This window comes from Pseudophryne corroboree, chromosome 6 (genome assembly GCF_028390025.1).
Source record: "Pseudophryne corroboree isolate aPseCor3 chromosome 6, aPseCor3.hap2, whole genome shotgun sequence".
In the NCBI taxonomy this organism is placed as follows: Eukaryota; Metazoa; Chordata; class Amphibia; order Anura; family Myobatrachidae; genus Pseudophryne; species Pseudophryne corroboree.
In genome coordinates, this window is record NC_086449.1 from 103661090 (window position 1) to 103678191 (window position 17102).

Consider the following 17102-nt stretch of genomic DNA (forward strand, 5'->3'; position numbering starts at 1 on the left):
TGTACAACATACTTTGCACCTCATGGCTCCTGAAAGGCTCCTCACTGCGGCTGAGCCGATGTCTCCCAGTCCTCACTCTCCACACACACATTGCTGCCGTGACTGTCCCTCCTCCCTCCCCCTTCTCCCAGCATGCAGCGGTGGCAGAGACCAGGAGTCTGGAGGAAGATGCAGCAGCGCGGTGCCGAGATGAAGGGTGATGAGCTCACCCTTCTCGCTTGCTGGCGCTGTGCGCTCATGTCCGTCGGCTTCCTCCTGTGTTAAGGCCTGCAGCGCAGCGGCGGCAGCGTGTAATGAGTCAGTGTGACTCATTACACTGCTGCTGGCTGTGGGCCCCTTCTTAGCGCTGAGCCTCGGTGCATTGCACCGCTTGCAGAGGCGCAAGTTCCGCCGCTGAGCAGCGGCGATCAGGCAGCGGGAGACAGTGGAGGAAATGTGTCCCCTGCAGGACAGGAGCCCGGCGGCAGCCGACTCCACTGCCTCCCACAGTTCCGCCCCTGATGAGTTACTCGCAGATAGACACAACATTCTTTAAAGGTGACCCAATGAATCTTGGGACACCTCCTTAACCCATTTCATAACCTCTTTGAGATGTACAGTACAATATCTCTTTCTTGAATTGGTTTTAAAAGGAGGTCTTGGGTTTGAAGCAGACACTTTAAACACATTGGACGGGATGTAATAATACTGACTTCGGTGGCCATGCAGGATGCCGGCCAAACTTGGAATTTTTTTTAGAGGAGCTATCATGTAAAACGGATGGTTTCGCTACATGGTTGCAGTTTTAAAAAAAAGTCTAAGTTCAGCCAGCATCCTGCACGGCCGCTGAACTCGGACATCATTACATCCCAGCCACAATCTATTAATACTGGGCCGAGATCGTTATCTCACTTTCTTGAGCCTCTACAAGTATCCCATACACCATTCATTTACAAATGATCCCCTTCTGCAGTCATGCAAACAGGTCACATACAGGACACAGCATGTCAGCCATTTTGATACATTTCACAGGACAATTTTACATTCTGAACACACCTAGATCAATAGAATACAATTGTTTTATTCATACAAAGAATATGAAATAACATTTCCAGTGATTACATCTGGGCCTAATCACTACATGCCCTATATTTCCACAAACAACTTTTCAAGAATCACTGACACAATGCTAGTACAGGTTGAGTATCCCATATCCAAATATTCCAAAATACGGAATATTCCGAAATACGGACTTTTTTGAGTGAGAGTGAGATAGTGAAACCTTTGTTTTTTGATGGCTCAATGTACACAAACTTTGTTTAATACACAAAGTTATTAAAAATATTGTATTAAATGACCTTCAGGCTGTGTGTATAAGGTGTATATGAAACATAAATGAATTGTGTGAATGTAGACACACTTTGTTTAATGCACAAAGTTATAAAAAATATTGGCTAAAATTACCTTCAGGCTGGGTGTATATGAAACATAAATGCATTCTGTGCTTAGATTTAGGTCCCATCGCCATGATATCTCATTATGGTATGCAATTATTCCAAAATACGGAAAAATCCCATATCCAAAATACCTCCGGTCCCAAGCATTTTGGATAAGGGAGACTCAACCTGTACTATACAATATTAGAGCCAGCTGCCCTTTCTACTAAAGAAAATATTAATGTAACCATATAATACCAGCACCACACTATCCATGGGTACGTATATGAGAGAAGGACAGAGGGTAAGGGACAGAAATCAGAGATACACAGATGGGGAGGGAACAGAGATGAGAGAGATAGAGACACACAGGGCAGACAGACATGAAAGAGGTAGACAGACAGAAAAGACAGAGATGAGAAAGAGAAAGAGAGAGAGACAGGAGGGACAGAGATGAGAAATAGAGATGGAGAGGGGGGACAGAGATAAGAGACTGCTAGAGTGAGAGGCAGATAGGAGAGACAGAGATGAGAGAGAGAGAGAGAGAGAGAGAGAGAGAGAGAGAGAGAGAGAAGGACAGAGAAAGAGAGACAGACAGATAGACAGACAGACAGGAGGGACATAGATGAGAAATAGGGAAACAATTGGTATGATAGTTAGCGATCCGGCAAATAACAGATCCAAAATACTAGTAAAACCATGCAAGAATAGGGCCAGACTCCGTTCTTTGTACACACACTAATAAAATCATACACTAATAATTCCAAAGTCATTTTCTGATAAATACACAACGAATACAATACGATAATAGTGCCAGTCTCACTTGCTGATATAGATATTAATACTACACAGTAATAGTTAGACTTCCTTGCTTATAGTGACAATACTAATACAATATTATGATAGTGCCAGACTTCAATTAAGATACAGACAATTATAATAACATACACTAATAGTTACAGACTCCCTTTATGATACCGACACCAATAATACCATACAATAATATTGTCGGGCTTCCTTTTTTTAAAAATTATTATTATTATTATTATTATTATAAATAACAGTTTCTTATATAGCATAGCAAATTCCATTGCGCTTTACAATTCGAAACAACAGTGATAAGACAAAACTGGGTAATAACAGACAGACATAGAGGTAGGAAGGCCCTGCTCGCAAGCTTACAATCTATACTGAAAAAGGCATTACTACACACCTATAGGTGTTTTCTATTGCAGAATAGTCCACCAGATTGCAAAGTTTCTTGGTGGGCTGTGTGAAATGGTACCCAGCAATGTTGGCCAGGGGTCAGAAGGATGGGAAAGTGAAGAAAGAGAAAATGTGTGAGGATATGTGTGGACTGTACTGTGGGGATGTAATGGGATAGGAAAGTTTATGAAGGTTATGTGAAAGTTCTGGAAAGTGATAAGCTTGCCTGAAGAAGTGAGTTTTCTGGGAACGCTTGAAGGTTTGGAGACAAGAGTAGAGTCTTATTGTGTGTGGTAGGGCATTCCACAGAATGGGTGGAGTCCAAAAAAAGTCTTGCAATCGTGAATGAGAGCGAGTAATGAGTGTGGATGAGAGACGTAGATCTTGTGAAGAGCGGAGAGGTCGGGTTGGGAGATATTTTGAGATTAACAAAGAGATGTACATTAGTACATTAGTTTAGTTTGGTTAATGGTCTTGTGTGTGAGTAAAAGTATTTTATATTGAATATGGTAGCATACAGGTAACCAATGGAGGCAGTGACAGACTGGATTCGCAACTGCATTCAGAATGGATTGTACTGGTGAGAGCCTCGTTTTGGGAAGACCAGTAAGAACACTATTGCAATAATCAATGAGGGAGATAATGAGAGCATGGATTAGAGTTTTAGCAGTGTCTTGTGTAAGGTATTATTGTATTTTGGATATGTTTTTAGGGGCATGTAACATGATTTTGAGACAGATTGAATGTGGGGAACAAAGGACAGTACAGAGTCAAGGATGACACCTAAGCAGCGAGCCTGCGGGGAAGTAGTGATTGTTGAGTTCTTAACAGTGATAGAGATATCAGGTTGGTAACTACTATTGGCCGGTGGAAATATAATCTGTTTTGGAAATTTAAAGTTTCGGGTGGCGAGATGATATCCAAGATGAAACAGCAGATAGGCATTAAGCGACATGGACAATAAAGATGGTGACAAATCAGGGGAGGATAAGTAGATCTGAGTATCATCCACGTACAGATGATACTGTAATCCAAAAGAGCTAATTAGTTTGCCAAGAGATTGAGAAAAGCATCATTAGGCCCCATCCCCTCACAGGAAGACTGCTGCGACTGGAGTGTATTTACATAGAGGTGTGGCTAAAATGTTGCAATTTGCATATAATGGCATCATTAAGTCCCACCCCTCCACTGCAGTTTTGCTGTATTTATATCACCATTATGTCCACTTTACTATGAAGTGGGCAGACTGTTGGAAAGGTGCCCACTCTACTGGGGCTGCGGTGGACTACCCAAAAATAATAATAATAATAATAATAATAATAATAATAATAATAATAATAGTTTGAGGCTCCCTTTTTGGTACAATCAACAAATACAAGAGTAATGCCAGGCTCCTTTTCTGATACAAACAATAATACCATACAATAATAATGCCAGACTCTCTGATACAGACAATAATATTACCATTCAATTCTAGTGCAAGGCTCCCTTTCTGAAACAAAACAATAATACCATTCAATAATAGTACCAGATTCTCTTTAACATAAAGACTATAATAAATGCAGGCTCCATTTCTGACACAGACAATAATACCAAATAATATTAATATAAACGTACAAGCCAGTGTTTTTCAACCACTGTGCCGTGACACACTAGTGTGCCCTAAGCAGTCTCCAGGTGTACCGCCATAGAAGCACAGCCAGGCCCGTCAGTGTTTTGCCGCTACTGAGGCCCTGGAACAATCAATACTGGTGGGTTTAGTGGTTGCAGAGCTAGTTCTAATTTTGGGCCCAGGCAGTGTTGGGTTCTTCTGGCGTTCTCAGATGTGGCTCAGGTGTTACCTATGGAGAAGCTGCGACATGACATCCTAGGACACGCCGCAACTGCACCATGCGTCACCATTATATTTGAATGTGCCTTTGCAATATTTAAAATAAGATTTTACTCACCGGTAAATCTATTTCTCGTAGTCCGTAGTGGATGCTGGGAACTCCGTAAGGACCATGGGGAATAGACGGGCTCCGCAGGAGACTGGGCACTCTAAAGAAAGATTTAGGACTATCTGGTGTGCACTGGCTCCTCCCCCTATGACCCTCCTCCAAGCCTCAGTTAGGACACTGTGCCCGGAAGAGCTGACACAATAAGGAAGGATTTTGAATCCCGGGTAAGACTCATACCAGCCACACCAATCACACCATATAACTTGTGATAGGAACCCCGGTTAACAGTATGATAACAGTGGAGCCTCTGAAAAGATGGCTCGCACAACAACCCGATTTGTGTAACAATAACTATTTACAAGTATTGCAGACAATCCGCACCTGGGATGGGCGCCCAGCATCCACTACGGACTACGAGAAATAGATTTACCGGTGAGTAAAATCTTATTTTCTCTGACGTCCTAGTGGAAGCTGGGAACTCCGTAAGGACCATGGGGATTATACCAAAGCTCCCAAACGGGCGGGAGAGTGCGGATGACTCTGCAGCACCGAATGAGAGAACTCCAGGTCCTCCTCAGCCAGGGTATCAAATTTATAAAATTTTGCAAACGTGTTTGCCCTTGACCAAGTAGCAGCTCGGCAAAGTTGTAAAGCCGAGACCCCTCGGGCAGCCGCCCAAGATGAGCCCACCTTCCTTGTGGAATGGGCTTTAACAGATTTAGGCTGCGGTAGTCCCACCGCAGAATGCGCCAGCTGAATAGTGCTACAAATCCAGCGCGCGATAGTCTGCTTAGAAGCAGGTGCACCCAGCTTGTTGGGTGCATATAGAATAAACAGCGAGTCAGTTTTCCTGACTCCAGCCGTCCTGGAAACATAAATTTTCAGGGCCCTGACTACGTCCAGAAACTTGGAATCCTACAAGTCCCTAGAAGCCGCAGGCACCACAATAGCTTGGTTCAAGTGAAAAGCTGATACCACCTTGGGGAGAAACTGAGGACGAGTCCTCAACTCTGCCCTATCCATATGAAAAATCAGATAGGGGCTTTTACAAGACAAAGCCGCCAATTCTGACACACGTCTGGCCGAAGCCAGAGCCAATAACATAACCACTTTCCACGTGAGATATTTTAAATCCACAGTCTTAAGTGGCTCAAACCAATGTGATTTCAGGAACTCCAAAACCACATTGAGATCCCAAGGTGCCACTTGGGGCACAAAAGGAGGCTGAATATGCAGAACTCCCTTGACAAAAGTCTGAACTTCAGGCAGTGAAGCCAGTTCTTTCTGGAAGAAAATCGACAGGGCCGAGATATGGACCTTAATGGACCCCAATTTGAGGCCCAACGTCCCACCTGCTTGCAGGAAATGCAGGAATCGACCCAGTTGAAATTCCTCCGTTGGGGCCTTCTTGGCCTCACACCAAGCAACATATTTCCACCAAATGCGGTGATAATGTTTTGCGGTGACATCCTTCCTGGCTTTGATCAGGGTAGGGATGACTTCCACCGGAATGCTTTTTTCCTTTTGGATCCGGCGTTCAACCGCCATGCCATCAAACGCAGCCGCGGTAAGTCTTGGAACAGACAGGGTCCCTGCTGTAGCAGGTCTTGTCTGAGCGGTAGAGGCCAAGGGTCCTCTGCAAGCATCTCTTGAAGTTCCGGGTACCAAGCTCTTCTTGGCCAATCCGGAGCCACGAGAATAGTTCTCACTCCTCGCTTTCTTATTATTCTCAGTACTTTGGGTATGAGAGGTAGAGGAGGAAACACATAAACCGACTGGTACACCCACGGTGTCACTAGAGCGTCCACAGCGATCGCCTGAGGGTCCCTTGACCTGGCGCAATATCTTTTTAGCTTTTTGTTGAGGCGGGACGCCATCATGTCCACCTGTGGTTTTTCCCACCGGTTTACCAGCATCTGGAAAACTTCTGGATGAAGTCCCCATTCTCCCGGGTGGAGGTCGTGCCTGCTGAGGAAGTCTGCTTCCCAGTTGTCCACTCCCGGAATGAATACTGCTGTCAGTGCTAACACATGATTCTCTGCCCATCGGAGAATCCTTGTGACTTCTGCCATCGCCCTCCTGCTTCTTGTGCCGCCCTGTCTGTTTACATGGGCGACCGCCGTGATGTTGTCTGATTGAATCAGTACCGGCCGGTTCTGAAGCAGGGGTCTTGCTTGGCTTAGGGCATTGTAAATGGCCCTTAGCTCCAGAATATTTATGTGAAGCGAAATCTCCTGATTTGACCACAGTCCTTGGAAATTTCTTCCCTTTGTGACTGCACCCCAGCCCCAAAGGCTGGCATCCGTGGTCACCAGGACCCAGTCCTGTATTCCGAATCTGCGGCCCTCTAGTAGATGAGCCCTCTGCAGCCACCACAGCAGCGACACCCTTGTTCTTGCCGACAGGGTTATCCGCTGTTGCATCTGGAGATGGGACCCGGACCATTTGTCCAACAGGTCCCACTGGAAAGTCCTTGCGTGGAACCTTCCGAATGGAATTGCTTCGTATGAAGCTACCATTTTTCCCAGGACTCGTGTGCATTGATGTATCGACACCTGTCCCGGTTTTAGGATGTCTCTGACTAGAGATGACAACTCCTCGGCTGTTTCCACTGGAAGAAACACTCTTTTCTGGTCTGTGTCAAGAATCATTCCCAGGAACAGAAGACGTGTCGTCGGGACCAGCTGTGACTTTGGAATATTGAGAATCCAGCCTTGCTGTTGTAGCACTTCCCGAGAAAGTGCTACCCCCACTACCAACTGTTCCTTGGACCTCGCCTTTATCAGGAGATCGTCCAAGTACGGGATAATTAAAAACTCCCTTCTTACGAAGGAGTATCATCATTTCGGTCAATACCCTGGTAAAGACCCTCGGTGCCGTGGATAATTCAACGGCAGCGTCTGGAACTGATAGTGACAGTCCTGTACCACAACCCTGAGGTACTCCTGGTGAGGAGGGTAAATGGGGACATGCAGGTAAGCATCCTTGATGTCCCGAGAGACCCTGTAATCTCCCTCGTCCAGGTTCGCAATAATCGCCCTGAGCGATTCCGTCTTGAACTTGAATCTTTTGTTATATGTGTTCAAGGATTTTAAATTTAAGATGGGTCTCACCGAACCGGCCGGTTTCGGTACCACAAACATTGTGGAATAGTAACCCTTTTCCTGTTGAAGGAGGGGTACCTTGATAATCACTTGCTGTGAATACAGTTTTTGGATAGCCACCAACACTGCCTCCCTGACAGAGGGAGTTGCCGGTAAGGCAGATTTTAGGAAAACGGCGGGGGGGAGACGTCTCGAATTCCAGCCTGTACCCCTGAGATACTGTTTGAAGAACCCAGGGATCCACCTGTGAGAGAGCCCACTGTGCGCTGAAATTTCTGAGACGGGCCCCCACCGTACCCGGGTCCGCCTGAGCAGCCCCAGCGTCATGCTGTGGACTTACCGGACGCAGGGGAGGACTTCTGCTCCTGGGAACTAGCTGTGTGCTGCAGCTGTTTCCCTCTACCTTTTCCTCTTGGCAGAAAAGATGAGCCTCTATCCCTCTACTTTTCTGGGGCCGGAGGGACTGTACCTGATAATACAGTGCTTACTTCTGCTGTGGGGTAGCTTGTGGCAAAAGTTTTGATTTCCCAGCCGTAGCTGTGGAAATGAGGTCTGAAAGACCATCCCCAAACAGTTCCACCCCCTTATAGGGCAAACTTCCATGTGTCGTTTTGCATCGGCATCGCCCGACCATTGCCCAGTCCATAACCCCCGCCTGGCGGCAATGGACATAGCGCTTATTTGTGATGCCAGTCGGCAAATATCCCTCTGTGCATCACGCATGTATAAGACAGCGTCTTTTATATGCTCTATTTTCAGCAAAATATTGTCCCTATCTATAGTATAAATATTATCCGACAGGGAATCTGACCACGCAGCTGCCGCACTGCATATCCATGCCGAGGCAATAGCAGGTCTCAATATAATGCCCGTGTGTGTGTATATAGCTTTAAGGGTAGTTTTCTGCTTTTTATCAGCAGGTCCTTCAGGGCGGCTGTATCCGAAGACGGTAGTGCCACCTTTTTTAATAAGCGTGTAACCGCTTTATCTACCCTAGGGGGTATTACCCAACGTGACCTATCCTCTGGCGGAAAAGGGTACGCTACTTAGAAATTATCAATTTCTTATCGGGGGAAGTCCACGCTTCCTCACACACCTCATATCAATTCCTCAGATGCAGGAAAAACTACAGGTAGTTTTTTCTCACCAAACATAATACCCTTTTTTGTGGTACCTGGGGTATTATCAGAAATGTGTAAAACATTTTTCATTGCCTCAATCATGTAACGGGTGGACCTATTGGAGGGTACACTAGTCTCATCATCGTCGAGACTGGAGTCGGTATCCGTGTCGACGTCTGTATCTGTCACCTGAGGTAGCGGGCATTTTAAAGCCCCTGATGACATTTGAGACGCTGGAACAGGCACAAGCTGTGTAGCCGGCTGTCCTATGTCGTCAAACCTTTTGTGTAAGGAGTTGACACTTTCTACGTTCCTTCCATAAGTCCAACCACACAGGTGTCGACCCCGCAGGGGGTGACATCACATTCACAGGCATTTGCTCCGCCTCCACATCATTTTCCTCCTCATACATGTCGACACAGCAGTACCGACACACAGCAGACACACAGGGAATGCTCTTACAGAGGACAGGACCCCACAAAGCCCTTTGGGGAGACAGAGGGAGAGTATGCCAGCACACACCAGAGCGCTATATATCACAGGGATATCACCTATAAAACGTGTTTTCCCCTTATAGCTGCATAATATATTTATACTGCACCTAATATGTGCCCCCCCCCCTCTCTTTTTAACCCTTTCTGTAGTGCAGGACTGCAGGGGAGAGCCAGGGAGCGATCCCTCCAGCAGAGCTGTGAGGGAAAATGGCGCCAGTGTGCTGAGGGAGATGGCTCCGACCCTTTTTCGGCGGGCTTTCTCCCGCTATTGTAAAAGTTCTGGCAGGGGTTAATAAACACCTATATAGCCCCTGGGGCTATATATGGTGCCAGTTCGCCAGCCAAGGTGTTAATATTGCTGCTCAGGGCGCCCCCCCCCAGCGCCCTGCACCCATCAGTGACCGCAGTGTTTGGTGTGCATGAGGAGCAATGGCGCACAGCTGCAGTGCTGTGCGCTACCTTGGAGAAGACAGAAGTCTTCAGCCGCCGATTTTCCGGACCTTCTTGCTTCTGGCTCTGTAAGGGGGACGGCGGCGCGGCTCCGGGAACGGACGACGAGGTAGGGTCCTGTGTTCGATCCCTCTGGAGCTAATGGTGTCCAGTAGCCTAAGAAGCCCAAGCTACCACCACTTAGGTAGGTTCGCTTCTTCTCCCCTTAGTCCCTCGATGCAGTGAGCCTGTTGTCAGCAGGTCTCACTGAAAATAAAAAACCTAACATATACTTTCTTCCTAGGAGCTCAGGAGAGCCCCTAGTGTGCATCCAGCTCGGCCGGGCACAGAAATCTAACTGAGGCTTGGAGGAGGGTCATAGGGGGAGGAGCCAGTGCACACCAGATAGTCCTAAATCTTTCTTTAGAGTGCCCAGTCTCCTGCGGAGCCCGTCTATTCCCCATGGTCCTTACGGAGTTCCCACCATCCACTAGGACGTCAGAGAAATCTTGTTCAGTGTGCCGCGAGTTGTAAAAGGTTGAAAATCTCTGGTATAAGCAATAGTGTATGTAATATTGCATGCATGTTTATATCATACTTGCCGATATTGCTGCCCCCTCTTCCGGGAGGGAGCAGCCTGGTCGGCGAACGGGGGGGCGTGTCTGGTAGTGAGGGGGCGTGTTCGGGGCGTGGCGGCATAAAAACATCATTGTGCTTCACCCCCCGCTATTCAGTGCCGAGGAAACAGGCACTGGAGAGCGGGGGGCGGAGCTAGGATGACGCGAATCGCGTCATCAGGTCCCCCTTGGACCGCCCACTGGTGCTCCGTTGTGGGCGGACAAGGGGGGGGTGCGGGAGCTGACGGCAGATGCAGGATACTTGCCGACCTTTCCGAGGAGCTTGGAGTGCCACCCAATTTTCAATTTTCGGGAGCCTCCCGGCCATTCCGGGAGGGTGGGCAAGTATGGTTTATATGTGCTAACCACCACCCGAATGCAAAGTGTGGTGTGCGCTGCAGCCTAGCCACCACTGATTACAAATGCCCTTGCAGTGCCGGCAAGCTGCCTAACAGTGCTGGGACCTGACATTGTGGCCAGCGGGGCCTTCTGTGAGAAAAATGAAGACTGTCTCTGACATTATGCTTACTGCTGGTGATAGCCTCATCTGCAGCTGCATCAGTTATTATTTATTTATTTATACCTGCTGCAGCCTGCTCCTCTGGTTGGCAGTGTCATCAGGTGCAGCAGGTAGGCACCAGCACGTGGGCGCCCCACTCCTTCCATTTTCTCTCCTTCTCTCTGCTCCTCTTCCCTCTGTCACAGCCAATTATGCAAGCTCCCAGGGTGTACAAGAAGAACGAGGAGCTGAATGAGCAGCATGAGCCAGAAACATAACGGGACTTTTTAATGGCTGTCAGATGCACTGACCCCGGCATCAGCAGAACAGAATCTAGCATTGGTGTACGGTAGTAATTCTGGCTTCCTGCAACAACAGGCACTTTTCGTGTGACACAAAAGCTTCAAAAAGTGAAAAGAGGTAGTGTTGCCCATAGCAACCAATCAGATTCTCTGTAGCATTTCCTAGGATGCAATAAAGAAATGATAGAGAGAATCTGATTGGTTGCTATGGGAAAACATCACCTCTGTTCACTTTTAGAAGCTTTACTAAATTTACCCCAATATTGGCTCCTGCCTCCTTCTCTTATTCTGTGAGTATAACACACATTAATGGTCCATAAATCCTCTGTAATACTCAGTGTGGTATGTTTATGTGTCTCACCAAGGGGCTGGGCTCTTCCTCTTCTTCTTGCTGAGTCTCAGAGTTTGTGAACCCAATATCATTTAAGAACATGTCCACTGTCCTAGGAATAAAGAAGAGGCATCAGTATGTAGGATCACAGCACCATAACCCCCACCGATCACCCGTGAGAAGGTCATACAGTACATACTCATTCCCGAGGCTTATCTCCAAGTTATCCAGATCCCGAAAAATTTCACTGAATCTTTTCCGACCCTCTGAGGACCCTCTCTGCGCGTTGGCATCTACAACAGATATATTGATTAATAGTGACATACTAACAGTGTATCAGAAATATATGTACACAGGGCCTAATTCATGTATGTACGCAATAGCCGATATTCACGCAACGGAGCATTTATTGTCAGACTGCGCATGTGCTGTAAAGTTGCTGCTGCGATCTCGTTCGCTGTGAGGATTTTATGAAAAGACTGACAGGAAGTCACCGTTTGGAGGTGCTAATGGGGAATGGTTGGAAAAAACGCAGGAGTGTCATGGCCGTTTTCCGGAAGTGTATCTGCCGTCAGCTGTGAGCTCATACGTACAAAACATGGCGCCTGTGTCGCTACTGCAGTGTCTAGTCTGCGTCTCCATAGGGCTACTCTTAACCTTGATGTTGCTGTTTTTTGCGCATAGGCTACAAATGTGTACGCAACTGCGAGTTTGCGATGGCTCCGGGGGGGGCGTCTCTTTTCATTTGTGGGTGGCAGCGCCACTTGCTAACATTAGCAGTTCCATAGTCTAGAAAATCGCAATTGCAATTGCGTACAAACATGAATTAGGCCCACAGAACCTCAACATTTTCATAGAAAAACCAGTGCATCAAAATGAATGACAAATGCCCATCTGTTATATATACCATAAACGACATGGCAATTTATTGCAACACAGCAAAAATAGCACGTTTTACCCTTGTTACCGCTTTGTGCTTTTTGTGCCTGGTTATGTATTGTTGTGCGTGGCATATAATGAGTTTTTGTGCATAGAAAGTCTTTGGTCATCATGACTGAAAATAGGGGCATTCACTTGACATAACTATCTAATCTAGTCACAGGTGGGTGTACTACAGTTACCAGCGCTCAGGATCCCGGCGCCCAGCATAAAGGCACCTCGACTGCCGGAATGCCGGAAGCGGGGCGAGTGCAAAAGAGTCCCTTGCGGGCTCACGGCGCTCGCCACGCTGTGGGCACAGTGGCGCACTATTTATTCTCCTTCCAGGAGTGTCGTGGACCCACCAAGAGGGAGAATAGTTGTCGTATCCAGGTTGTCGGGATCCCGGCGCCGGTATGCAGAGCGTCGGGATCTTGACAGCCTCGATATCGAGTGCCTCCCTCACAGGTAGGGACCATGTCGACCTAAGTGTGACTGACTGTCGACCTAAGTGTGGTATGCTATTCTTCTGTACAAGTCCTGCTGGTCATAATGACACCCTCAGAGTCATACTGTATAAATCCCCCAGACTGCTAGGCACACAGTTTGAGTACCACTGCCATAGTGTATGAATAAAGGCCCTTATTTAAACATCTGCTGAGTATCTGAGACTGATACCTGAGACACTCAGGGTCAAGTTGGGAGGTATGCATCCTCCTGTCCTCTGAAGACTATCACGCGATAGCGTGTATACAGTCTTCAATTCATTCACCCACCCCACATCTGTGAGGTTCACCCCATACCGGGAAAGCGACACATTTATAGCTGAAGATCACCCTCCTGTTTGAGTTATAAATTTGCACAATCACAAAAGAAGTTAGCAACTATTCTTATAAACTAGTAGCAGGATGTGGCAAAAACATCACTTAGAGAAAATGTAACGGTCCAATACATGCAGATGTACACACATTACATGCATCATTATTCTCAGATTATCTGTGATATATATGGTTTCTGCAGTGAATTGAGTCCTTAGTGACAAATAATCTTTCTCTACATACAGCAAATGTACAGTAAACACATTGCATCTTTGTATGACATAGACTTACAAGCATTACGTGGTTATGAAGACTAAAAGGGAACAGGTTGTGGCACACAGCTATAGGAAACAAGAGAGCTAGAGAGACAACAAGGGTGACAGAGGCTGTGCAGATAAATACAGAGGCAGGTTATTTGGCTTCTTACCCCCTCCTCTGCCTGACGCCATTATTCCAGGCCCGGGTGGAGTGGCCGCCCCTGCCAATTGTGGAACCCTGGTTTACTGATGTAGTTACAAAGACCCACAGCTTCCTGACAGCAGTCATCACATCAGGAAGTGCAAAGTGAGAGTGCTGAGCACGGCAATCACCCTGATAGGCCTATTTATGTGTAATTTAGAGAACCAGGCTGTAGTCACTGATCATATGCTCTTGCAGCTTTGCCAAACACCACATAAACTCAGATGTGACCAGATAAGTGAGTGGCTCACAATAAGCCATCATCTAACAATGGAAATTATGTTAAAAAAATTATAAACCCCCTTAACGGTTGAGGGCCATCCGTTCAAACTCATCTAGCGACACACACAAATTCAACTTAACAATTCTTAAAATAAAGACTCGGAGAAGTAAAGTATAGACTCGGAGACTCTGAGACGTAAAGGCGGAAAATTGACAGCTATTTATTTATAAACAGTAATCTTATATAGCTAATAAAGTAGTGTAAAGAAAATAAGAGTATGGTGGCCAGAAAGAACGGAAGTAACAGTCTAACCCCAAACCATACTACTGCTCTGTACAATCCCAACAAAGAAGCACAACACCAAGAACACCAAACAAGGTATCCACTAAACCTTCACTTGACTACCCACCCGTCCGGGTGCTGAGGCTGCCCCGTTAGGGTGATCCAGCAGATATCATGACAGTCATTGAAGGATGAGCACACCCAAACCAAATAGAAAACGTAATCCAATAAGGTAATAATCCATTCTTTCCCGCCAACAAGCGAGGATCTGAGAACAGAAACCATGCACCGCCACGATACCCCTAAACCAGTGGTTCTCAAACTCGGTCCTCAGGACCCCACACAGTGCATATTTTGCAGGTAACCCAGCAGGTGCACAGGTGTATTAATTAATCACTGACACATTTTAAAAGGTACACAGGTGGAGCTAATTTCACTTGCGATTCTGTGAGGAGACCTGCAAAACATGCACTGTGTGGGGTCCTGAGGACCGAGTTTGAGAACCTGTGCCCTAAACCAAACCAGCACCCACCAAAAACAGATCCTCAATAAATATAGACAGGCCTTTCCTAGTCAAATGCACACCATCCCTCCTAAACAGATAAAAATAGCGGAACCTAATCCTGGGATGCCGAAACACCACACCACCTTTGGACAACATCACCTTAGAAATGGTTGAATGTAACATCTTCCTAGCTTCATCCAAAGCCCTGCAATCTACCACGCCCTGCCAAAACAATTGCAGCACGATCTCAGACCACACCGCAGTACAAAAAGGCCAAGCCTCCATAATGCGCATTAAATCATGCACAATGTCAAAATGCAGCTGCAAAGTAGAGACCTTTCCTAAATCATTACCACCAATATGAACAATTAATATTTGCGGTAAGGCGAACAGCTGCACTTGCTCAAGCAGCTTGCCATTCAAATCCTGCCTCAACATTCCACAAACACCAGTCCACTGTCCGAAGCCATTAACTCAGCCACCCAAAAAACAAATGAGTGTCCGACCACCCAGATATCCAAACTATCCACAAACCCACTTTATAAATCGAGGGCAAAAAATAAAAATAAAAAGAGTTAAATATAGAAAAGGAACCATGGCCCTCATTCCGAGTTGTTCGCTCGCTAGCTGCTTTCAGCAGCATTGCACACGCTAGGCCGCCGCCCACTGGGAGTGTATCTTAGCTTAGCAGAATAGCGAATGAAAGATTAGCAGAACTGCTAATAAATAATTCCTTGCAGTTTCTGAGTAGCTCGAGACCTACTCACAGACTGCGATCAGCTCAGTCCGTTTAGTTCCTGGTTTGACGTCACAAACACGCCCTGTGTTCGGCCAGCCACTCCCCCGTTTCTCAAGACACTCCTGTGTTTTCCCCTGACACGCCTGCGTTTTTTAGCACACTCCCAGAAAACGCTCAGTTACCACCCAGAAACGCCCCTTTCCTGTCAATCACTCACAAATCAGCAGAGCGACTGAAAAGCGCCGCAGGATCCACAGCAAATCTACTAAGTTTTTAGTTAAATAACTAAGCGCATGTGCCCTGTGTGCCTTGCGCATGCGCATTTTGCAACAAACCGCAGCATAGCGAAAATCTGCAACGAGCGAACAACTCAGAATGACCCCCCATGTCAACCATTATGCGTGCAAAACATAAATCGAGGATCTGCCAAAAAGAAAAATTGTTTGTTGGAAATTTCCAAAAGAGACAAGCGCTTTAGGCCAATCGAAGCGTCAAAAAGACACAAGAGAATAGGCCAAAACAAACTAAGGTGGTGGTTGGGGTGGGGGTTGGGTAAAGGAGAGGGGCGGTTAGTTAGGGAAAAACAGGTGAACTCGGCTGGAGGTGAAACGTGAAAACCTTCTGAGGGACTTATCATTGAAAGTCAATTAGCTGAGTTACAATCATAGATCTGAATTCAGTCCGTCGGTTCAGGCAAAAAATCGTCAAAGAACTCCAGACCTCCACTGCCAGGAACGGCGAGTAGCTAATCCCCGAGTAGGTAACACAGGGAAAGATAGACAAAGACAAAACAAATACTAACTACAGAACGTTGCAACAGAATGTAACAATGGTTCAGCTCCGCAAAAACTTGCAAAGCAGTGGCCGAATGTAATGCTTAAAACTGTCTGACTGCCAATGGCCCAAAGCCTTAATTTTGGCCACTGAGCATCCCGCAACCGCAGCAGACGTGACGGCACCAATCCTAAATAAATGCGTACCAAAGTCCCGAGGAGAAAGGACCAAAATAAACAGACAGTGCCGTAGCATCCAGCTAAATTGCTATTTAGTTAGCGGTAGGCCATCTGCATGAAGAAGCCACGAACCCTCCGAAGACGGCCGTACTCCCACATAAAGATTTGCCAAAACCACCGGAGGGCAACATCGTGACCCACCTACCCTGACCCAATTCATCTGACTTAGACCGGCGCAATCTGCATAGTAAAGACCCCTCTCCCGTGACCACATCCGCACGTAACATGGTTGCATCTACCCATTTGGACGAAGCGACTAATTCCGAAACTCGAAATGCTCCGTGATAGGCCACTGAGAAGGCCGAATGGAACAACAACACTTCAAAACTGGATACCGCCACATCTGCAATTGCTGCTGAAATAGAGGCTAGAAGAGATACAGTACATCAATGGGACTCCTCTTATCAGGTGGAAAAGGTGCCAGACGCGCCCTGCCCTTCATTGCCTTAGCCAACAAGAAACTCTTAGTGAAATCCAGAATACCTCTCAATTTGGAGAAAAATTAGATCCCCGCAAGGTATCAAGAAACAGCAGCTCTCGACCGACCATCCACAAAGAGTTTCCAAACAAATAACAACAACAGCTGACAACCAGTCTCACCTCGAGGCCCTTGGTCACGGGAAAATGCTTCCCACTCCATCCAGGCCCGTTGGTACGCCTGTAGGGGGCAGGTGCAAGCGAACTTTG

General features: G+C 46.7%; 1 protein-coding gene across 5 annotated transcripts in view; it reads right to left on the reverse strand.

Moving 5' to 3' along the window:
• GMIP (GEM interacting protein) overlaps positions 1-17102 on the reverse strand; it is a 176218-nt gene that overhangs the window by 148592 nt on the left and 10524 nt on the right. For 2 of the 5 annotated variants that reach the window (XM_063931569.1, XM_063931568.1), the window contains 2 exons: positions 11658-11751; positions 11489-11570 (listed from right to left, as the gene is read on the reverse strand). In XM_063931569.1, the coding sequence (XP_063787639.1) occupies positions 11489-11560 (72 nt within the window). In that variant the 5' untranslated portion in view covers positions 11561-11570; positions 11658-11751. Of the gene's footprint in view, positions 1-4085; positions 4114-11488; positions 11571-11657; positions 11752-13621; positions 14089-17102 lie in introns of those variants that run through there. The other 3 variants (XM_063931567.1, XM_063931566.1, XM_063931571.1) reach the window with 3 other exon arrangements.